Here is a 25536-nt window from a genome sequence, read left to right on the forward strand (position 1 = left end):
TGTACTGCCTGCTCCCAGCCCTGCTCCCACCCACTATCCATTCACTCCACAGCACCTAGTCTTATCTTTCCAAAGAGTGAATAAAATCCTATGACCACCTTTCTTAAAACCCCCCAACACCATCTTTTTAAATGACCCCAGCCTAGCTCCTAGCTAGCTCCAATTGTTCCTTCTCATTCACTACTTACCAGTGGCACCGATCTCCTTCCCACCCACCCCTCCCACACATTGAGGCCAATCACATCAGTGTCCTGGCCCTACTCCCTAGAAGGCCCCTCCCTCTGCTCAGAGCAGTGTGACTCCTCACTCCTCATTCAGGCTCATTGGAAATGTAACTATTTCAAATAGCAACTTCGTTACACACACACACACACACACACACACACACACACACACACACACACATCTCAATCTACCTCTCTAACCCTATTTCACTTTTTTATAATTCTCATCACTATTGGAATACTTTTATTTATTTTTTCATAAATTTATTTATTTGAACCTAAGTTTGATGAATGTTGCCTTGTTCACAATGACAGCTCCATCCTTGCAAAGGTGCGGGTAGGGTGGTCAACATGCATTCGCTGAATAAATGAAAATGCCAGCTTCAGTGCTGAACACCCAACGCGCTCAGTGCATGCTCAGTGCATGCCAGCTTCACTTCATCTCCCTCTACCGTCCTCATCACGGGAAAAGCAAAGTGGAAAGCTCTGATATCTATCTAGTCTTCCCTAAATGGGATATGAATTTCAAGACTTTGTTTTTCTAAATGATTTTGGATTTTCAGATGATCAGATGCCTCCATAATAAAACTAAATCCTTTCTAGAATAAAATGCAAATGGTTCTTAGAGGATCTGCTTGGGATTAGCTGCCTTGAACTCTTTGTCACGCATGTTTCAAAGTTGGCTGCAAATGCAAACTTACAGATAAGTACAAACCAAAATTAGCAGCTCACTTTCCCCTGGCTACACACCCTGCGTTGCACAGATAAAAAGCCCACTGGCACAGCATTCCTCAGAGCTGACCCACATGGGTAATTTTTGCTCCTGATGCTGGGGAATATGACAATATGAGGGACCTGTGGATATCTGTCTGAGTGGGTAGTTTTGCAGTGTGAACTTATATGTGCAAATGAAATCTGTTTTTTCAAGTTAAAACTAAACCTCAAAGGCAATGGATTTCAAGCTGCCAATAAAATTGAGAAAGGCAGTGCCATGTGGAATAAAAGCGAAAGCTGGTTCCAATGGCCTTCTTTTCATCTTTGCTGCACTGCTCTCGCTGTTTTATAGAAGATCATAGATTCTTGTCTTGAAAGAGGAAAATACAAAATAGATATTCATGCTCTTGAGATTAACTTTGTACTTTTCTCATCCACCAGGTTATGAACAGGAAAGTAGCATAGTAGAGAATGGTTTAAAAAATAAAAATGGACTTGAATTAGGGAAGGAGGGGTTCTATTCATATTTGGGAGTCAAAGGAAAATATTACATTCTGTTAGCTCGCAGAAGGCACCATTTACTATGGCTGTCTTCTTCCTTGCAAGAGGACACAGATTTTATTTTTAGTGCAGTAAACAGCAGATTCTACTGTGGGAATCCACGCAGTTGGAACCTATAGTAACCTCATTTAAAATGTTATAAAGCTTTAGAACATCAGGAGTTTAAAGTAGTCAGTCATATATACCTCCCTCTATACATTCAGCCACCCACACACATGCTCATGCTTGTCCACACATTGATAGTAAATGGTATGCAATAGTACAATACATGCTGGAGTTTTACCATCATTGAATCATGTTTCACATCCAACACAGAGACTGGTGGAAATAAAACACACAGCATTGCAACCAGGAGCAAGAGCATGTTGGTGCCTAAATAGTGTAGTTACATCACATGGTTAGAACTACTTAAGATTTCATCAAAGAACGTTATTATTCACACACAGAGGATTGGACAGACATTTCAGAGCTACACCAAATGGCTTTGGCACTCACCTTCACAAACAAAAGACGATGGCTCCCTTTTGAGAAAGGACTTTTCTGGCCATGGGAAAAAGCACAATTGGCCTGTGTTCCGGGAAAGCCAGAGGACTAGAGAGTTAATGTCCCCAATAGTACCCCTCAGCCAGAGATAAATAGGGATTTGAGGTATAAATACTTTAGCTTCGTCAGGACTTAGCTGGGATACTTTGGGTCATGTTCCCTTGGTCTCCTAGAGTTCCCCACCAGACTTGAGCTCCAGCTGCCCAGGGTGGTAACACATCCCTTAATGGCCTCAGTCTTTTCCCTGGCTCATTTCCCCCTTCCCTGCTTCCCTGATTCACCCCCACGTAAACCACTTGGATTCTAAACCTTGTTTCAGGGTCTGCTTCAGAGGCAACTGAAGGCACTCTCTTCAGTCCTTATTCTTCTGGGAAATTTAATTTTCACTAAATACTCTGGAACATGTATCCCTTGATAGTGATTTCACAGAAATGGGATTCTCACCAAAACCCACCAGTTTAGGAAAAATTCACAATTATTCATGTACTTATTTTAAAATGTAAGAATGTTTTCTCGATTGCATAACACCTGAAACAGGGGGATGATTTTTAAAACCAACAAGACAATTTACTACAGAAAGCTATTTGAAGCCCTGGCCAGGTAGCTCAGTTGTTTGGAGCATCATCCTGAATGCCAAAGTTTGGGTTCGATTCCTGGTCAGAACACATACAAGAAGCAACCAATGAATCCATAAATAAGTGGAACAGCAAATCTATCTTTCTTTGTTTCTCTCTCTCTCCTTCCCTCCCTCTCACTCTAAAATCAATAAATTATTTTGTTAAGAAACCTATTTGAATAGAACTAGTGTAAATGGGAAACTTGCTTCCTATCTTTTTCCCCCCATTTTCTACTCTACACATATTTTCTCAATATGGATGTTTCCCTGGATTTCATTATTCTGTGCAAATATGTATTTGCTGGTTATATTCAACAGATATAACCAACATATCAAAATGAATATTTACTCAGCATGCTTCATGCACTCAGTAATGACTTTCTAAATCCTATACTGTAATCCTCACAGCTTTTCACTCTGTTGCAAAGATAAGCCTTCAACCTATGAAAATTTTTGAGAGAAATATTAAACAATGTTGAAGCATGAAACTGCATGGTAATTAATGAGTTATGTAAAACTTTTCTAAAAGGCAAGTGCTATAAAGTAGTAGTAGTTCAAATGGGAAAAAAGTGAAAACAAGTAAAAAGATACCTGGAACCTTCTTGGTTCCAGGATTCCATATTATAGATAAATCCTTAAACCAATGACCTGAAGGCCTCAATTTCTTCTGTATGTTCTTAAATGATATGGGGAAAACAGCATTAATAGTCTCCTTGGTTATCAATAATTTATTCCCTTGATCAGTTTATCAACTGACATTTGTTGAGCATCTCCCCAATATGTAATAGTAAGCTGAACAAAATTCTTGCCCTCATGAAGTTTGTACTCTATAATGGCAAACAGTAAATCCACAAGTAGGCAGGTACATTTATAATATAATTTCAATTAATGGGACATGTATCCCTTGATACTGATTTCACAGAAATGGGATCCTCACCAAAACCCACAAGTTTAGGAAAAACTCACAATTATAAGTGGGCATAGTAGGGCTAGAGAATAATGGAGGAACATTTATTTTCGATAGGGTGGTCAGAGATGGCTTCTCTGTGGAGTTATCATTTGAAAAGAAGGAGCCAGCTCTGCAAAGAAGTGAGAACAAGATTTTTCTGGCAGAAGAAATAGCCAATGCAAAGGCCCTGAGATAGGCATAAGTTTATCATGTGAAAGAAAAAACAAGACAATGATAAGTAAAAAGGATATCACAGAAAGTGAAGTGAGAGAGACAGGCAGGAGCCAGATACTACACAGCTTATAGTGTGGATTTCATTCTGAGGGGGATAGAAAAAACATTGGAAAGTTGAAAGATCACTCTGGCTATCATTGACAAACAGACCTGTATGGGGTACAGGAGCATAAGAAAGAAGACTAGTTAGAAGGTTATTCCCTTGTCAGGTGGGAGATGATGATGGTTAGAAGTGAGAGAATTTGGGTTCTGAAAAAAAAAGAATAAATGATTGTTTCTGGATATTTTCATTAAATCGCCTCATAAATGATGGTACCAATTTCTGAAGTAGAGTTAGCTAGGCAAGAAGCAGGAAATGGATGGGGCAGAGATGAAGAATCCCATTTAGGGCATGTTAAGTCTAAGATGTCAGTTATACTTTTCAATGGAGTTGGATATACCACACTAAAGTTCAGGATCCAGTCTGGCTGGAGATATAAATTGGAAGTCTTCAGCATTAAGTGTTATTTCAACCTTGGGCTTAACGATTAGGAAGAGAAAAGAAAACATATCTGAGGATGTAGTTCTGGGACATTCACACATTCAGAAATTTAAAAAAGGAAAGAAAGACTAGAAGTCTGAAGCATCAACCACTGAAGCAGGAAGAAAAAAAAACCACAGGGAAAATTTTTTAGATTTACCTGCAGTAGGTTCCACCTGAACTGAAAAGAAAACTCAGTCTCATTGCTTGTGGAAGTAAGAAGGGCAATGATCTCCTTAGGGATCCAGCTATAAAAACTGATAGGTAAATGGGTTTTGTTTGTATAAGCAAGAAGAAGAAAGAATTTTGATCACAGCTTGGCCTCCCTTCCACCCCCCCCCCCCCCCCCCACACACACACACACACACACACCTCCCAGGGACAATTACAAAAATGGAGAAAAAGAAGGCAAACTGCATGCCATCTACTCCACCACCCTCTCCAGATTGAGAGCCCTTAAGTTCTGGTGATAGAGAAAGATACAGTCAGAAGCCAGAGTTGCTGGCTCTGTGGCTGACACTGCAAAGCTCTGAGCACTGAGAATAATGCTTCAGGCCCAGGTGACCAAGCTAGTGAGAGTATTGTTCTCACCGGTGCACAGAGTTGGTGTCAGGAATCGGTACCTTTGACATAGGTACACCTTTGGCAACGTCATGGAGGCCACAAAGTGATCACAGCATCTCTTAATCACTCAACATTCCTTCGATACCGGTGAGCTGAGCAGCATATTAGCACGGGCTCCAACTCCAGAATTCATTTCCTCTCCAGGATATTTGGTTTCCACTAGACAACACACCCAAACCAGCTCCTTCATGCATGCTCCCCCTACTGGAGGCATCGAGTTCCTTTATAACCAACCTGTGTTGAAGAAGGATCCAGTCCATTCTGCCTCGGTTTTAGGAAATACAGAAACCGGTGGAGGTAGACTCAGGGCTCTCCCATCGAGATCCTTAAAGAGATACTTTCTTGGACTTTCACAATAGGATTCAGAGCAGACCAGTGTTCCTAAATCTTTCCTGGAAAGACAGACAGAAAGCAACTCTCATTTCATGAGCAACAAAAAAGAAAATATATTAAAATTACTGATCTGACAAAAAAGGAACTTATTAGTAGTAGTGTGTTACATAAATATTAAATAAAACTCTATAGAACATATTATTTCTCAGTTATATGGTCAAGAAGAAAGGCATTCTTATTATCCAAATACTCTGGATATATCATCTTTACATAGATTGTAATTTTCTAAGCAGTAAGATACAATAAAATGCTCCTAATTCTAATACCTACTGAAAATAACATAAGCATTTCTTTATGGAACTTTGGTACCTTGCAATATTAAGATTATCATTATAAATGTCAATTATATTTATGCCATATGCAAACAAGGTAAAAATAGATATTCTCATTCAACAAATATCTACTGAAAACCTACTACTTACAGTTTGGGGAGTACAATGGTGATAAATAAAAGCATGGTTCCTATACTTTCAGAATTCAGAGTCAGGAGGTTATATAAACAAATAGTAGACCATTATAACATTGAATTTTAGAAAACTTATTTGATTTCTCCTGGTCTAATATTTTTCAGTACCATCAGTACTAATGTTAAATATTATTGCATGCCAACCATGTGTTAAGTATTAATAGTACAAAGAATGAGATGCTAGTATTATTAAGCTTTATAATTCTTTCATCCCATAGGTAATACATGAACATAAGGAAAACTGGACAATAAGACAAAAATGACAAGACAACCCAAATAACATACCTAATAATGTTTAGGTACCAAAAGTAGCTCAGGAATGGGCATCTTAAAGAGATAGGTATTGGGCCAAAAACATAAACTTTCCAATTAGGGTGATTTTTCTATTATAGGAGTTTATCCCAATGTTATGGGGAAGAAAGGTAGTCCATTTTCCCTCATCCTGATTTCCCTGCTCCTTTTTATGGCAAAAAAATAGTGCCTTATCTAGTTTTCAGATTCCTGAACGAAACTCTCAGATCATACGGTCCAGAATAGTGGTTACACCTGGTCTGAGCACCAGTATCTATCTAAGCCTTATTATTCAACTAAGGGGTTCTTGACAACAGCATGATTTTCTTCTCCCCACCAGTCCTTGCACAAGGGCTCCTAAGCTTCCTTCTGAAGACTAGTGACACCATACTCTATAGAATATACAAGAATTAGGGTACATTTTGTCCAGTGATTGAAAATATCCCAAAGAAATATCTCTAATAAAGACAAAACAATATCAATAAAAATTGCCCTGCATCACGTCTACACCTTTTATTAGCCAGAGAAAGTCATATTGCTGAACCCAGATTCAAGAGAGAGAAACAGCCTCTGCTCTTTGGTGAGAGAGACTGCAAAAACCATACAGCAAAACATTTGAAGATAAGAAGCATAAAGAATGAGGGGCATTCAATTAATCTAGCATACTTTTCAGAAGGACTTCTTTTTATTTCCATTAATAATTTTTATATTTCATGGATATGGCTTATAAATACTAAAACTGGTACCTGGTTTGTAAAGGAGAAAAGTAGAACTTGTTTTTATCTTTGATACTTAGCATTTTGGTCCTCTCTGCTGTTATGGGATGAATGATTCCAGTGTTCTCTCCATTGGGCAGAATGCATACATCTAGGTCATTGCTATAGCAACTCTTCACAAAACTAGAAAAGGTGACATCTGAAAAAAAAATTTAAGCATATCATGGCATTAGATCATGTAAACTACCAACCGCAAATATAGACTACGCAACTAAACAATCTTTGCTACTGTTTGTCCAGAAGTTAATTTAAGCAGTCCAGGCTAGTTCCAGGAGTTTACATAAATCTTGACTTAAATTATCTGTAATTCTTCAAGACATGAGTGAGTATTCTTTGCAAAATAGAAGTAGTCCAACACATCAATGTCTTCAGAATGGTATGTTTTATCATAGGTTTGATAAAATCCAATGGGGAGTGAGTACAATATTACAAAAGAGCTCTAATAGAATATTAACTGCATAGGTAGTGGTATAATTTGATTTTATTCCTGGCTACCTTACCAACTAGAAAACAACTTCAGTTAGACACCATTTCTGCATCTATGTTTCTTCCTTTGTATAACAGGAAAAATAACACCTACCTAAGAGAATTTTCATACAATCAAATTAAATAATTGCTGTGAAAGTTCTTCAACATGTTTAAAGCAGTAACTTTTTAAATAAATCACTCACTGCTATAATCAACCATCAGTGTAGTTATCAATACGCAGCAGGTGTCAATTGTACAACAAGCACTAGACACTGTACTCTTTTGTTGATATAATTTCAGAATGCTATGAAAAATTCTGTGCTCAGAGGTATGAAACTACATTATTTGGATAAGCCCAAACATCCTACCTTGAAGCTTCATGATTCCTGAAACTGAATGGCCATTTCTCACTTTGTGCCATGGTTCCTGAGGCCACCGATTTGGTTCTGAGGTGAACACTGGCCACAGAATACCAACTCGACCCCCTCTGGGGTTGGAAGGAGCTCGGTCTATTAATGTCCAGTTGGCAGAGCCCGGCTTAACCCTGTCCTGAATGCAGTCAAAAGAGGAGCTAGTGGCCACAATGACTGAGTTCCTAAGCACAATCTGCACATTTTCGATGGAAGGCTGTGAACCAGAAGACACATATACTGTTGCCAAAAGACCGATAGTGTTGTCCACCAGAGTGACGTTCTCTATCTCCACACTGTTCTCCACATGGAGCATGGCACCGTAGTCAAAGTTCTTGAAAGCCAAAAAGCCAGAGATTCTAGTGCAGTTGCCAAGTCCACTTTCCTTATAGAGATGCAGACCGTGAAGGCTTGAGTGGGCCACATTGTCAGACCAAAGAGCTTCAAGAGGGGAACACCTCTGGCCTCGGATGTGAAAGCCAAGTCTCTCCGATCCTGCCACGACATTACCACGGAGGGTGATGTCCTTTGCCTGGTTCACTTTGATGCCTGCCACCCAAACGGTGGACCACGCTGACTGTGTCATCAGAACCACAAGGTTATTAGAGAGAGAAAAGGCCTGACCCTCCAAATCAATGCCATGACCAACGGTGCTAAACACTATGTTGTCATTTAAAATGATCCCGTGACTGGCAACTGCGCGAATGCCCCCACCGCAGCTTTGGTGCAGAGCAGAAGATATTATCCAGGATCCTGCCGACACATTCGTGAATTCAATGGATGAAAACAATGGTGAGCCAAAGTTCTGAATTTCCACATTTAAAAGTTGAAGGACACCTGTAAACAAAATGCATATCATCAGGTACTTTTTCTTCCCTATGAAAGGCAGAAAGATGGTCCATTTATTGACACCAGAATATGCAGATTTTTCATTGAAATGTAATAATTTCTTCTCAGCACCAGCACAGTATTTCATGCCAGTGATTCTCACTAACAAAATATGAATCCATAGAAGGCGACATTAATGTCTAAAAAGGTTTTGTGTGCAGTCTGAAGAGTCTGGTGATAGGATAGAGAACAAGGAAAGGAAAGATAGAGAAAGGAGATGGGCACACGGAGCTTAAAGACTCCAGGCATCTGCCTACAGGGCTGGGTCCGGAACTGGGTAAGAATGAGGGGAATATGGATTCCTGGGACTCAGCTCAGAATCCTGTCTCCCTCTCTGTGTCTCAGTGACCCCAATGTGAAAAGATCATAGCCATCCCCACAAAGATATTGTATGAAAAAAACATAATGGCTAACTCTATAAACACTGTAAACAGTTCTTAAGAGTGTGACATAAGTGAAAAATTTTGAACATATATTTCTGTTCAATATATGCCCAAAAACATGATATTCAATGTCTCTTGATTAAGACATGATGGAGGAAATAACGTATTTTTAAAATCATTTTCAAATTCTATAAAATTCTGTATGTTTATTTTAGCCACACCATATTATTTTTAAATTTTCATAATAATTAGTGTTTTTAATGTCATATGTGTGTATTATAATTCATAGTTTTAAATTACACAAGACTGAAAATTAATTCATAGTACACACTTAAAATGTCTTACTCATTTCAACAGAGAATTAAGCAGTGATTTTGTTCACAACTATTTTCCCATTGAAACATTACAATTCTGAGTGCAAGTTGCTGGATATGTCTTATCAGAAGGAAGAGACTGACAGAGGTCTCCAGTTTAAAAGAAGGAATTGTAAGTTTTGGTCTGCTTTTCTGCCCTATAACCATTGAACACCCATGGCTGGCACCCTTGACCGACACCTGCAGATCCCCCCCAATTCCAGATGCAGGAGTTTGTTCCAGAAAAATTTTAAGGTTCTTTAAAAAAAAACACACACACATATATTTAACAGTTAATCCTTATAACAACCCTGTGAAGTTTCCATCATTATTCTTGCTTTACAGTTGAGAGTGAGACCCAGAAGGATTTAGTAATTTATCTTAATTTACATAGTTAATCACAAGTCAGGATTCAAACCTGAAAAGTTTGGCTCCAGAATCTATGCATTTAGCCTGTGAATACCTTTGTTTTACTGATAATGAGACTGAAGCTCACGGGGGCTAAGAAACGTGTTCACAATTACACAGCTAGCAAATGGTAGAGCCAAATTTTGATCCCAATCACCTGGATTTCCCAGCCACTTTACCACCAGTCCAGCTGTGAGTTCAATCTTGAAGAGGCCAGACTTTAGACAGATCCCCCTCACTCAGAGCCAAGGACAAAAGGGAAGCAATCGATGGTTTACAAACAGACTCACCCACCAAATTTGTGACAAGCAAAAATGTCTCCAGATACGAACAAATGTCCTTGGGTGTGGAAGGAGCAAACTCACTTGTGTTGACAATTAATGGAGTGAGAACTTATGGAGAGAAAGCTTATTCTATGGACCAGAAATCCTGAACTCTTATGTAAGGTATAAACACTGCTCTTTATCAGACTGGTGAAACAGATGTGCCAGCGAAAAATGTTCCATGCTCGATATCTTTGGAAAATGGTTAGATCCTCTATTCCAGGCCTTCGCAGAGCCTGTATTATATTCGTGTGCACAGTGACTTTCTAAGATAGAGCTACAGTGATAGCCTCTCCCAAATTTATTTGACTATGGAACAAAGTTGGAATAATATTTAAGGAATACAAGTTGAAGAAATAAGGTGCTAATCAAATAATTTTGCAGCATTCCAAGAGCTAAAATTTGAAAGAAATGAGAGAGAATGAACTGATCCTTAAAGCAGTCTGGAATATGGAAATCATTTTTATTTAAATTTACGCTATTGCTTTATAGCATGAGCTGAGGCCTGCCATCAGATATAGCATGCTACTGGGAAAGAATTATAGAAATTCAGGAAAGAGATAAAACTCAAGTGGTCATTAAATCATCCATAATTTCAAAGCAGAGGAAATTTCACATCTGCTGAAGATGTTTTCTTTGAGGTAAAAATGTGCATATGTGCCGATCGCTAGTATATTATTTTAGCATCACACTGATAATTAAGCACAGATTAGAACTGAAAATGCATAGCTACTCAGAGCACAGAGGAGCCATTTAATTTGTACATTTTGTTTTATAAAGGAAAATTCTCACAGTTGGAATTTCTGAGTGTCCCAGAAGAATAGGCTCCAATCGGTAATGTCACTTAAAATTTCGTTTACCTGAAAATTCTTCTCTGCTGGACTTCCTGAAGGACCCCACAAGGAGTCTCCCCCTGCATGATGTATCAGACTGCATTTGTATATTTCGGGTCAAAAGTCCAACCTCAGCAGCCAAACGAATGTATGGGCCATCCTCCAGGACGTGTACGCTTCCTGGGGCAAAAGGAGTTGGGGAAGAAACACCTTTAAAAACCAACTTCAGGAATCACCAGTCTGGGGCCCAGGGAATCCGCCAAATGAAAACACTCCTTTCCCCTCGGAAGTCCTACCAGCATCAAGGTCCTCCTTTCCTCGGGCATCTCCACAAATGTCAGCTGAGAAATGAAAAGCCCGGTTACTTGTGTCTCTTTGGGATCAGAGTGAAAGCGGTTGAGCAAGAATTCATTTCTCCTCAATAACTGTGGCTACTAGGACAGGTTACTGTGCAGGGCGGACCTGTCCAATTAGTGGGGGTCCCCATCCTCCTTCTTTAATGCATCAGTGTGAGACTGAGCATTTGGTTGGACATTGTCTGTGGACTTCTTTCATGAGAGTGAGGAATCCCAGAGCAACTGAGGCAGTGACAGAACTAAAGCAGCGATGTATGAGAGTGAAGGGGCCAAGGGCAGCAGCAGCAGCATCCTTCCACGGTGGGTCTCAAGCTCACTGCTGCCTGAGGAGCCTCCTCAGCAGTGGGAGCCAAACAGCCAAGGGCCGGTTTCTGTCACTGCCCTCCACATGGAGCACTTTACTGACCAGGATCACTGAAGATTTCTCTCTTCTTTGGCCACTTTTTAAAAACAGAAATCATCCTTGGAACTATGATTTAAATGGAGCTTTATATGTAGTCCTGGTGAAAACATGTATTTCCCTCTCACAAATCACAGACAAAAAAATATTCCCTAACCCCTCTATTTCCATGTTTTATTACTTATTCACTGTATCTTCTGTGTTAGATAAGTTTATTCCACGGAAGCAGGAAATGTATGGTTATGGTTATTATTTATGTGCAATGTATATTTAACTGTGTATAGTATATAAAAATATTCAGCACTTTTTTTTTGAGAAAAGGCATTTGGATATTTTTTTGGTAGCAGTAGTAGTCAATACATAACATGAAGTTTATGTCAGGAGGGATACATTCCTAAGTATGGAAAAGAAGCCATTATTTACAATAACTACCACCTTCTAAGTAACTGTGTAATTCAGAGTGCCAGGAAATGAACTGGAAACTCAGCTCCCATGAGATTTTTTCTGGCCTAGACATGAAAATGTCCGGTGACCTTGAACAAGAGCTGTAACCCTTCTGCTTGCTTCTAGACTTGCCATTATAAATAAAAGTTTAAAAAATTCCCTCACATCAAAGTATTTTTAATTTGGCAATAAAATGAATGAAGGGATAGGGATAAGCCTTCTAGGATGTAACTAGGCAGCAGTAAAGCACTGTCCCTCTCCTCTGGATGGTGATTGGATCCAAGGCCACAGGCAGAACACGTTCTTCCCGGCTCGTTCACCTCCCTTAACCAGCACAGCAAACCTTACCAATGTGCCGGTGCTTGAGCCGCTCCTGGATCCGCACATGGTGGCCCTTAACTTCTTTCACAGTGAGGACCTCAGCTTCGTGAGGCTCATAGGAAGAGGAGCCAAGCACAATTTTGTCACGGGGTCGCCAATCCACAGCATCCTCTACTATAATTCTGTAACAGCATAAAGATGTATCAAGTATCTGGCACCGCAATAGAGATCACCTACCTAACTCCAGATTGCAAAGGAAATGCACTACAGCCAACAATTCCAGGGAGATAAAAGAAGAAATTCCAAGTCAAGACAGAAACAAATGGCTTTTGCAAAAAGTTTAAAGCTAATGGAGCCGATCATCTGGCTATCATGTGTACATGTTAAAAATATGACATCTATATATCATTTCCTAAAATGAAAATCTTCCTCCTCAATTGGCAAAAGTTAAATAATAAAGGTATTTCAGAAGGAATTATTTCTTAAATGTTCTGAAGACTGGTGATACAATTTTGAGACAGTTTATTATCATTCATTAAGGCTCATACTTTTATGGTCAGACAGATACAGTATGAATCCTAGAGGTGCCACTTACTAGCTGTGTGATTTTGAGAAGTCACTTAAACTTTTCTGAGTGTCCTATCTTCATTTGAAAAGTGGCAATATTTAAATCTTCCCCCCAAAATCCCAATGTTACTGTATGGATAAAAGTATACATGCCTCTACTGTGCTATGTTCCAAATATTGTGTCTGCACACAATATGAAACTACAAGAGTTCTGATCATTTTTGTTTGTGTTACTTCACATTTAATAAAATTTCTGTTCAGTCTTTCACTGCTGCTTAGGTTTTTCTAGTGAATATATGTTTGTTTTATTCTTAATTCACAATCATTACTAACTTCAATGGCATATGTTTATTTTAATTACCTGCCTCTTTTGTCAATGTCTACATTTTAGCAAGTTTTGACAATGGATTCTCCTCTACCAGTAAAACGTTCATCCAGGAAACAGGTCTACGTGACAGCCATTCAATCATGCAACATATATTGATTGAGCAACTGGTTTGCACCAGACACTACAGTAGGTGCTAGAAACATAATGGTAAATAAAACATGGCATTCCATTAAAACTTAGATTTTTGACTAGTAAACATCCTTAAAAAGGCTACTGTGTAAGTGGGAAATTCACAGATGTCTAGCACATAGTATCAACACCAAAAGCAGAAAGAAGTTAAAAGAGGTCATCTATGGGCCAAAGATGGTAATTAATTCAAATCTGTGTCTTTGAGGTTAGAAAAAGAGAGTCAGAGAGAGAAAAAAAGACTTGTCAATTGATGTAATTTTAATGAAAGAATTTAGTGTTACCTTTGTTCCTATTTTGCTATGACATCCTAGAAAACTCAGTTACAGAATACTAGAATAACTACTAACTTTTAAAGGCAAGGAAACTAATATCCAGAGAGATTAAATAACAAAACTCAAGAATAGATCAATGAATGAAGTTAGAGGTTGAATTAAGGCAAAAGAAAGACTCCTGATCAAGTGAAAATACTTTCATTAAATAACATCAGCCCACCTGTCTGACTCTTAGTTCTTCACCTGCTAAAGAAAAAGCAATACTACCACATTCTGTAATGATATCATGATAATCCCTGAAATTCTGAAAAACCTATAACCCATACAGTGCAAAAAGTACATTGTAGCAAAACAATGAATTACAAGGGATTCTGCTCATTGCATATTGATTGAAAAGAGCAGGATATAAAACAATATACACCATTTATTTTTGACAAAAATAACACATGCACAGAAAACAGAAGATAGGAAAGATGCTCATTGAAATGTTAGTTCACTTATGAATAATGTGTTTATTAGTAATTTTCATTTAAATATAAATTTTCCAACTTACCAGGTAATGTATTGCAGTAAAATATATTTTTTAAAAGAAAGCTATGGGTTTAAAGTAATACCAAAATCAAATTAGCAGTGTAATTCAAATCAATCCTTTACTTCAGTAATACCAAGATAATATTTTTTTGTTGTTAATCCTCACCCAAAGATATTTTTCCATTGATTTTTAGAGAGAGTGGAAAGGAGGGGGAGACAGAGAGAGAGAGAAACATTGATGTGAGAGAGACACATCAATTGGTTACCTCCCACACCCACCCCAACCAGAGCCAGGGATCGAGCCTGCAACTGAGGTACATGTCCTTGACTGGAATTGAACTCGGGACCCTTCAATCCACAGGCCAACACTCTATCCACTGAACCAAACCAGCTAGGACAAGATAATAATTTTAATACTATTTATATTGCTGAAGAAAGTTTTTTAGACACTAGGTCAGTATAATATTCCAAAAGGTCCTTGTGAATATTAGATTAAAATTCATTCTACCCCTGGGTAGCTCAATTGATTGAAGCATTGTCATCAAGGTTGTGGGTCCCATCCCCAGTTAGGGCACATATAAGAATCAACCAATGAATAAATGAACAACAAATTGATGTAGTACAAGTACTGATGTTTCTTTCTCTCCCTCCCTTCCTCTTTCCCTCTAAAAATAAATAAATAAGTTAAAAAATGCATTCCCTATGAAGCACGGGGGATTTTTAGGGCTGTAAAACTATTCCGTATGATTCTATAAGGGTAGATACATGTCATTATACATTTATCAAAACACACAGAATATATGACCTGAAAAGAAAACTTTAATGTAATATAAAAAATAACAACACCTTGTCCCCTCTCTTACATAAGTCCTCTGCTCCCACCAAAAGAATTTGCTTACTCTCACAAAAATTGTTATGTGTTTATCAGCTTTCACACAAATTATCATCATCTGTAGTCTGCCCTCCAGTCTATTCATTCTTAAAAACTGACAAATTCCTTTGCTTTCAAGAAGTCATCCCATGGGAGTCTCTTCTCCACTGAATGCCCAATCCCTGTTTCTGTTCCAACATAAATTTGACATAATAATAGATACTACTGCCTTGTAACTGATTTTGTATTCAAGTCTTCTGTGGCTATTCAACTTTGATATTAATATTTAATGAAATGCTACGTAAATGCCACAGTGCCTAATAATTTTCTAGGCAAAGAGAGAAATAAATTGTTGAAATTATTATTCTAAACTTTATATTATAAATATAAATGTAATTGAATTTAAGTCTTCTAAAACCTTACAGGCTCTTTATCATTTATCTCTATTCTATATTCCCAAAGCCTTGGGATTCTATACTTCTTTTTAAAAAATATTTTCCCCCACCCAAGGATATTTTTCCATTGATTTATTTTTTTTAGAGAGAGTAAAGGGGAAGGAGTATGCTGTGTGTGTGTGTGTGTGTGTGTGTGTGTGTGTGTGTGTGTGTGTAAGAGAGAGCAAGAGAGTGAGAGAAACACTGATGTGAGAGAGACATGTCAATTGGTTGCTTCCCAAATATACCCCAACAGAGGCTGGGGATCAAACCTGCAACTGAGGAATGTGCCCCTGATGGGAATCAAACCCACAACCCTTCAGTATGAGGGCCTACACTCTAACCAGAGGTAAATTTATATAATAATACTAGAGGCCCGGTGCACAGATTCGTGCCCCAGTGGGGTCCCTCGGCAAGGCCTGCGTCCTCTCACAATTCGGGACCCCCTCAGGGAATGTCAGACTTCTAGTTTTGGCATGATCCCCGCAGGCTAGACCAAGGGACCCCACCAGTGCACAAATCCAAGCAATGGGCCTCTAGTATACATATACAATCTTTGGTTAATCTCTTCCTGCCCTCCCCCCTCCCCCCTTCCCTATGAGATTCATCAGTCTGTTCCATGTTTCCATGTCTGTGCATTGAGCGTCTACCCCTGGTGGTCAGTGCGCATCATAGCTACCGGTCAAATGGTCGAACAGTCAGACACTTATATTAGCCTTTTATATATATAGATTTCACAACAGGAAGTTTTCTAGTCAAATATCTGGCTAAGCTTGCTTTGGTTGTTAGTGTAAGAAATGTTTGAATTTACAAAATTGACATGAAATTTTCCTCTGAATGTTTCACTCCAATGAATTTCATAAAATAAATAAATTGCAAACAAATAAATTTAGATCACTAATTCCGTTGGTGAAAGTTCATAAAGGGATGCACATGAAATCTGCTCCCATAACAATAGATTAGAAAGGCTTACTAAACTGACTTTTAACAATAAGAAGATTGTAGATAAATTATTAAAGAAATCACTCAACTATTCTGTAGTGCAGTTAATATTGTACTAATATCAACTTGCTGGATTTGATAGTGTTCTATGTCAGATATCATCAGGGAACACTGAGTGAAGAATATGTGAGAACTCTTTTATTTTTACAACTTACTGAAAGTCTTAAATTATTGGACAATTTTTAGAAGCTAAAAAAGGCTATCCAGCCCTAGCCAGTTTGGTTCAGTGGATAGAGCACTGGCCTGCGGACCCATGGGTCCCAGGTTCAATTCCAGTCAAGGGCGCATACCTTGGTTGCAGGCTGCTCCCTGGCCCAGGCCCTGGTCAGAGCTCCTGCAGGAGGCAGGCAATCAATGTGTTTCTCTCACACCGATATTTCTCTCTGTCTTTCCCTCTCTCTTCCTCTCTCTCTAAAAATCAATGGGAAAATATCCTCAGTGAGGATTAAAAATATATATATCCATAAAAGGAATATATTATGATAAGTACACATTATTTACATAAACTCATTAAAGTACTCCTCTGCAGGACTGATACTAAGAGATGCTGTTTTTAATATTTGTAATATAGAACACAAGCAATAGAATCATACAAACCAGGGTAAAAATCCAGCCTCAGGAACTTAGAGCTTTATGAACTTAGGAAATTTTACTTAACTTCTCTAGCCTCAGTTTTAATGTCTGTGAAATGCAGATAATAATACTTAACTTACAGCATTGAGAGATTTAAATGAGATAATGTATGTAAAATGCTTGGTAGAGGCCTGACATATAGTCAGACTTCCTGATAAGAACTCAATAAATGGTACCTAGTTAATTACCATGGATAGTTTTAATTAATAAAATTGAGTTTCTTTCAAAATAGCCTGTAGCTCAGACTCCAAAGGAGGTTTTTAATACATCTTATAAGAAAAATCCATTCATATTGTTCCTGCCAAATTCCAACTTACTAACCTTATAATAACTGAAGTTTCTTATTGATCCCTATTTACCTACCTCACAATGCTTCTTGGGTGTGATATAGGAACTTCAAACTCCTCATGACCGAATCTGAACTCATAACCTACTCCCCGGTCCAAATTTAGGCCTCTTCTAGTAAATGGCACCACCATCCAGTTACACAAACCAGAAGCCAAGAAAGCACTTCATACCCAATACACCTATAGATTTTGTCTCCTGTCTCTAAGTCTGCCCACTTCTTTCCTTTGCCACTCCTGACTACAAGTTACACTTTCTCTTGATTGGACCTCCTAAGTGGTGTCCCTAGATCCATGTTTTACCCCTCCTGTTGTCTGCATTTGCCTAGAACGATATTTTTAAAGAAATAGAAACATAAGTGGTACATCCCACCCATACTATCCTCTTCGAAACCTCAAACAGCTGTTTGATGCTTTGAGGAGGGTAAACACTAATATTGTTGATATCCCCAGTGAATCTGGCCCTGATCCCTAACTACTCCTTGGAACCCTATTGTGCTCAGTCTCTGCTCTCCACATCAGCCACCTGGCATTCCTTAAGGTCCTTCCTGTTCATCTTTCCTCCCATCACAAATTTTCCTCTCCTACTTCTGCTTCTCAGTCACCTGCCATTGACTCCTCTGCTATCAACTTCTAAAAAATTAGGCTAGTCCAGTCTTCCCATCTCAATACATGTTTCCACCATTCACTAGGTTGCTCTAGTATTTTTATAAATATACACCTGATTATGTTTGGTTATCTTCAAGTGTCCATTGTTCCAAAAGGCTTAGAACTAATGAGTCAGATTCCAAGTGCATATATGTGGCTTGTGATTAAAGTTGCATCAGATTTGACATCTTTATAATATTGAGCCTTTCCATTTACATTACTCATCACCATATATTATATTCTCCTTTTATGCTCCTTACTAGTGTTTTATTGTTTTGCTTTTATAGCTCCTATAAATTCTAAGTTTATTTCTAGTATTTTAAATTGACATTTTAAATAGGATTTTACATTATAATTTAAAAATTTATTGCTCACATATTAAAAAGCTATTGATTTGTGCACTTATTGAATTCAGCTGATAGTTTTTCAGGTGGTTCTCTACATTTCTAAAACCAAATGTACATAATCCACAAACACAAAAAATGGCAGTTTGGATTTCTTTCAATAGTTCCAACTACTGTCCTTTTTTTTTTAATGCAACACATTGGCCAAAACTTTAATAACAATATTTAATGATTATTGTAATGCACTGATTTTTAATGTTAGTTTTTCTATAAAATAGAAAATTTCTGTTTCAGAGATATTTTTGTAAGTACCATGCGCTAACTGATTATGCCACTGGAGCTCCGTCAGAGATATTTTTAAATATTTATTTTGTATTAGTATTTAAAGCCACAATTCTCAACTAATGGCTCAACACCCTAGTAAAAAACATTAATTCAAAGAAAGTCCTTTGAAATCCTAATTTACTGTTTATTCAAAGAATGCAAGCTGAATTTTATAAAATGCATTTCTGTTTTATACCAAAATTATTATATTCTCAAACTTTATACCTATTTTTTAGATAAATTATATTAATTATTTCAATTTGAGCCATCTCTCTTTACTTGAATGACTCACACTCAGTCATAATCTTATTTTCTTCTAATAAATTACTAGGTGTCATTTGTTGTTGTTTAGGATTTTTGCCTTTTACTTACACTTGGTTGTTGCCTCAGATTTTGTTAGGGTTTTTTGAGTTATCTTTAGCAGGTGTTTAAAAAATTATTTTATGCTTGCCTCCTAAAATTAATTGGAAAGCTTCACATATTTTCCTGTGCTGTGGAATAGATTACACTACATAAAAAGTAGTAGATGAATGATTGAAAAAAAACACATCATACATTTATTTAACCAAATGTATTTTTGGAAATAAATCTTGGATAACTTTGTATCTTTATTATTGGTTCTTCCACTTTTATTCTCCTTTAGGCAATTAATTTATATTTCTATATATAACTTTTAAAATTTCAAAATGATAGCATATAGATAGCACATTTTATATTACAATTTTAATCTCTTTGGTATGTTATATTTGAATTCTCATTTCTGATTTTACATAATTTTGTATGAATAAAGTTATCAGAGATTAAAACAGTATCTCTAAAAAAAAAAATCTAAGTCTACTAATTTCCTACTAATTCACCAATTCCTGCCTTTATCTTGCACCAAATGATTTTATTAGATTTATTATTCATTTTGTTTCTGGTTTCTCATAATGACAGCTTAGTTTATTTTTGTATTTCCTTATTCAACAATACAAGCATTTAATGTAATTGCATGTTTGGCCAAGTCTCATGCAACACTCCCAATATTGCTTCTTCCCAAGTATCCTATTGATAAAGTTTTGATCTCCTCTTTGATACAAAAGTTATTTAGGAAAGGGTGGGCTTTTTTCCTATTTTCCCATCTTACAAGAAATTAAGATTTGTGATTAAGATAGTATTTTTACCTTTATGTTTATTTTATTGTAACCATATTCTACATCATTTCAGTTTATTATAATTATTAAAGCTTTAATTATATAATAATAAAAGCATAATATGCTAATTAGACCGGACAGCCGAACGACCTTCTGGACATTATTCCGGGCGTCCTTCTGGATGAAGCCACGGCGGCGGGGGCCGAGGTAGAGACAGTTAGGGGCGATCAGGCAGGCAGGCAGAGCAGTTAGGGGTCATCAGGCAGGCAGGCCGAGTGGTTAGGGGTGATCAGGCAGGCAGGCAGGCAGGCAAGTGGTTAGGAACCAGTAGTCCTGGATTACAAGAGGTATATCTGACTGCCGGTTTAGGCCTGCAGGATCAGGCCTAAACCCTGCGGGCCTACATCAGCAATCAGACATCCCCGGAGGGGTCCTGGATTGCAAAAGGGTGCAGGCCAGGCTGGGGGAGCCCCCCACCCCGTGCACGAATTTCGTGCACCGGGCCTCTAGTATATATATGTACATATACATACAAATCAAATTGCCTTTATTATATTATTCATATTTCTTCATATTTTGTATATTGTTTTTAACCTATCTTAAAGATTAAACACTTAAAAAGGTAAGTAAGAAAAAAAAAAGGGAAGTAAGTGTATTTCATGTCTTTTGTTTCTGTCAATTTCTCCTTATATTACTTAGAGACTTACTCTATACAGTTCTATATTGTTATCTTGTGTAAAACTTTTCTGATATTGGGGTCTCACTGGAGATTGAAATTTTTATTAATATAAAATATATTTATTTGACCAATTGTATATATTTGATTTTTTCTTTTGAATAATTTTGAGGTTTTTGCTTTTATTTTTTAATTATTCATTTTATTCAATATTTAATTGAAATACATCTCTGCCTATACATTATAGATGTGTGTATATATGTATATATAACCAGTATCATCCACACACACACAACCTACTAATATATATATAACCCTGACTAATACATTAACTTTTCAAAATTACAGAAACAATTAGAATTTTCCTTACTTTAACCACCATATTTGTAGTATTAAATTTACTTCAATGCTTACCTTTAATCTATAAACTATATATACCTTTATATATTTTTTAAAATTTTTATTCTTATTCTTGAATTTTATATTCAGTTTAATCTCTTTATTGATCTCCTTTGTCCATTTATTTCAGGTCTTAAAGCAAACAGTATTTTTTTTTTTGAAGCATGGAGTCCAATTCTTTGGTCATAATCTTTTTTTTCCTAAACATATATTGGTTTTGCACCACTATCTTCCTACCTTTAATGATGTAAAAAATTCTATGATTGGTAAATTTCATGCCTCCTTCTGTTTTTCTTTTACTTTTTCACTCTTTTTTCTTATACTGTGAGAATATGTAGCAATCATTGTTCTTGATGTTGCTCTGTTCAAATTAAATGTAACTATTCCCAAGTTTGTTGTGCACATTTCAGTTATAGTTTTCACTATTCTTTCTGTTGTAGTTATTCTGGGCTCTTATTAAAAAGAGCAATTATCTGCAAATACTTTCTAATTTCTGTTTTCTATTTCTAATACCTTCTCTTTTACTATTTTTATCTCCTGATATTTTATTCTGCATTCAGGTAAATTCCACCTGTTTGTTCTGCATATTACCTCTTTAGTTTGAGGCAGTGATAATTTCATCCTTTACTCCTCCAATATTATTACATTCTATTACTACCTTTTCAATTCTATAATAGTCTTCATATGCTTCATCTCACTCTTAATTTATTTTCATCTATCTCTTAATCACCTACCATTTCAATTCAGACTATTATGGTCCCACCATATACATCATCTATTAACTCATAGAATTGATATTTTTAAAGATTTGTTGATAGCTGTAAACATGTATTAATTAAAATTCACTCCTTAAATAAACTATGTTCTCCCATGCCTTTTACTTGTTTTACTTTTTCTCTATTACTTTTCAGAAATTTCCATAATCCCTTCTGGTCCCTTATTTTTTTCATTTATTTATCCTTGAATTATAATTATTAATCTAAAATTTAATTTTATGTCGTAACAAAACATCAAGCAGAAGCAAACTAAACCAAGAAATACATTATACTAGTAACTTACTCTCATTCCTTACCTCTCATTGCCTGAGGCAATGTCAGCCCCAAGCCGTGTCCAGGATTTCTTAGTATAAGCACTGTGAAGCCGAAGTTTCCCATAAACTCCTGAAAACAAAATAAGCAACATTTGGTTAGAAAAATTCTTCAGATGAATTAAGGAGACATGAGTAAAACTCATTATAGAGGTTATTGGGCAAGATATGTGATATAGAAACTACATATAAAGATGTACGCTTATCAGAAAAAGAATATTTTAGTGCTCTGTTTTTAGCAGGTCAAATATATCTCACATGGACATAAAAATTACTCTCTCAAAAGTTATAGAAAAATGCATGCACATCACATCTAGTAATTCAACAGTTGGGAAATAGACCACACCAATGGCTAACTAATTAGATTTCCACCATTATGTGACTCCACACCATTTGCAATTTGGTTGGAAGTTATCTGGTTTTGATATTTTATGTTATACACTAAATTTTCCAAAAGGCAAGAGTAATTTATTATTTCCTAAGGAAAGAGATTTGGTGCTATTAGCTTTGTTTTCAGTGGTTAGACCTCTATTTCTTTACTACAGATATCAAAGAATAGATCTTTAGCTCCTTTGTTTCAAAGTATAATTTAAGACTCATAAATTAAAGTCTTGCCAAGGTCTTGCTTGATGCAGTCCAGTTTTATCCCTTCAGGTCTTTTCTCTTATATGTTTTACTACATTTTAAAATTACATGAAGTGCAATTCCTCATAGCCTAGTGGTCTAAAAATGTTTTGGGCATGAACCCAAGCAGTAACAAAATTATGGTTATGCACTCCTACCACATGTATACTTATTTAATTAAATATACATATATATGAGTATATTCATATATATTTGAATAGGAGTTCTAATATTTTCTTCAAATATTTTCCAAAGAATTGTCTGCATACCCCTGTATTAGTGTCCCCAATTTTGTTGCAAATCATGAATCTTGATCTCTAAAAATCTTATAAATTTTAGCAGAAAACATGAATAAAAGAAACGAACAACAGTAAGGTACAAATAACATGTCTTAAGTTTTCATCTTATGTGAAACAAAAGAGTTTCAAATAATGGAAACTTAACCAACTATTTATGTCAATATCCTTAATTTTTTCCATACTCTAATTCAAAGAAAAGCCAGAAGATAATAAAACTAAAATTAGAATTAATAGAAATGTAAAAAGCACTCTGAATTTCAGGATATGTCCTGGAATCAATATTTCATAATAACAATCATATGTATATAAAAGTTTTAGAAGATACCATCATCATTATTATCATGATTTTAAAATTTCATCTTTTTCACTATTGGTTAAATATGGTAGTCAGAAGAAGAAATATGAAGTAATTTAGAGAAATGTCCAACAATAAAAGATTTTAACAACAACCAAAAAAAAAAAAAAAACCTCAAAAGTTTATTTCCTTAAATTTGAATTATCCAAAAAACTTAATTGACCAGAAAAGTAGATTTCTTGATCATTCACAATCATCAAAGGTTTACACATTATGGAACTAAGTTATCAAACTTCAAACAATCCTAATATGTTTGTTTCCATTTTACTGAGTCACTAATATTTTATGCAATTAGTAATGATGTACAGAGTGAGAAAATACTAGAAATCTGATAAACAGTGTCTTATAGCTCTACCTTAAAACTGAGTTATTGTGTGGCTCTTACATCATGTTATACAAGACCAGTCACAGTTTCTATGATCTCCTGTAGAGCAATCTTACCTAATAAAACAGTAATATGCAAATTGACCGAACCTTCGCTACACCCATAAGCCATGCCCACCAGCCACGCCCACCAGCCAATCAGAAGCAAATATACATGTTAAACCAGCAAAGATGGCGGGGGGAGAGGGCAGCACCCATGCCAGTGAGATCCAAGCCATGATGGTGGACTGGGGCAGGCGGTTAGCGCCGGCAGCCGGCTGACCAGGTCCACCATCACTGATCATGGACCAGGGCAGTTGGCATGGGTTAGCGCCTGCAGCCGCCTGACCAGGTCCTGGATAAGGGCTTCGAGTCAGCCCCTGCTAGCAGCGCTGACTCGAAGCCCCTATCAGGGATCATGGACCAGGGCAGGCAGTGTGGGTTAAGGCCTGCAGCCACCTGCCCAGGCCCACGATCAGGGATCATGGACCAGGGAAGGCGGCATGGGTTAGCGCTGGTAGCTGCCTGCCCAGGTCCGCCATCACCGATCTCGGAGCAGGGCAGGCGGCGTGGGTTAACGCCCGCAGCCGGCTGCCCAGGTCCACGATCACAGACCTCGGAGCAGGGCAGGCGGAGTGGGTTAACGCCCGCAGCCGGCTGCCCAGGTCCACGATCACAGATCACGGACCAGGGCAGCTGCCTGCCCAGGTCCGCCATCACCGATCTCGGACAAGGGCAGGCGGCGTGGGTTAGCGCCCGCAGCCGCCTGACCAGGTCCCGGATAAGGGCTTCAAGTCAGCCATCGCCAGTGGCAGCTGACTCAAAGCCCCTATCAGGGATCATGGACCAGGGCAGGCAGCGTGGGTTAAAGCCCACAGCCGGCTGCCCAGGTCCGTGATCACCGATCTCAGAGCAGGGCAGGGGCGTGGGTTAGCGCCCGCAGCCACCTGACCAGGTCCGGGATAAGGGCTTCGAGTCAGCTCCCGCCAGCAGCAGCTGACTCAAAGCCCCTATCAGGGATTATGGACCAGGGCAGGCAGCATGGGTTAATGCCTGCAGCAGGCTGCCCAGGTCCACGATCACGGATCACGGACCAGGGCAGACGGCATGGGTTAGCACCCGCAGCCGCCTGCCCAGGTCCCCAATCACGGATCCAGGTGGCGTGGGTTAGCACCCACAGCCATCTGACCAGGTCCCCGATAGGGACTTGGAGTCTAGCATAACGAAAAGAATAGTCAGCAAAAGCAGGAGACAAGGTTTCATAAGTTCTCCCCCAGGTCACCACTGTTCTCTTATACATTTTAGTTATCCCAGACTTTGCATGATGGGATTTGATTTGAATTATGCCTGATAGAGATTACATGGCATGAATTGTAGGCTCATTCTTTCTTTTTGTGGTTGCCTGACTGAGAAAGGCCTTGGAATGAGAGAAGGCACTTTTATTTTCCTTTTTCATTCTTTAGAGGCTGAGGAATTACAGTTATATGAAGAACTTAGTGAGAGAATGAAAGTCTCATGCTGTATTTTTCTGTAAGTTTTATCATGTGGACTATCAAAAACTTGGTGGGATCCTTTTCAAGAGGTGTTACAAAAATTATGTTGGAATTAACATTCA

At 37.6% G+C, this 25536-nt stretch overlaps 1 protein-coding gene across 1 annotated transcript in view; it reads right to left on the reverse strand.

Moving 5' to 3' along the window:
* The window catches only part of PKHD1 (PKHD1 ciliary IPT domain containing fibrocystin/polyductin), a 418502-nt gene that overhangs the window by 100541 nt on the left and 292425 nt on the right, over positions 1 to 25536 (reverse strand). The window contains exons 54-59 of the mRNA XM_008157496.3: positions 22266 to 22353; positions 12526 to 12680; positions 11005 to 11157; positions 7748 to 8626; positions 6882 to 7050; positions 5220 to 5377 (exon numbers count right to left, since the gene is read on the reverse strand). Of these exons, the coding sequence (XP_008155718.2) occupies positions 5220 to 5377; positions 6882 to 7050; positions 7748 to 8626; positions 11005 to 11157; positions 12526 to 12680; positions 22266 to 22353 (1602 nt within the window). The remainder of the gene's footprint in view (positions 1 to 5219; positions 5378 to 6881; positions 7051 to 7747; positions 8627 to 11004; positions 11158 to 12525; positions 12681 to 22265; positions 22354 to 25536) is intronic.

This window comes from Eptesicus fuscus, chromosome 10, assembly GCF_027574615.1.
Source record: "Eptesicus fuscus isolate TK198812 chromosome 10, DD_ASM_mEF_20220401, whole genome shotgun sequence".
NCBI classification, from domain to species: Eukaryota; Metazoa; Chordata; class Mammalia; order Chiroptera; family Vespertilionidae; genus Eptesicus; species Eptesicus fuscus.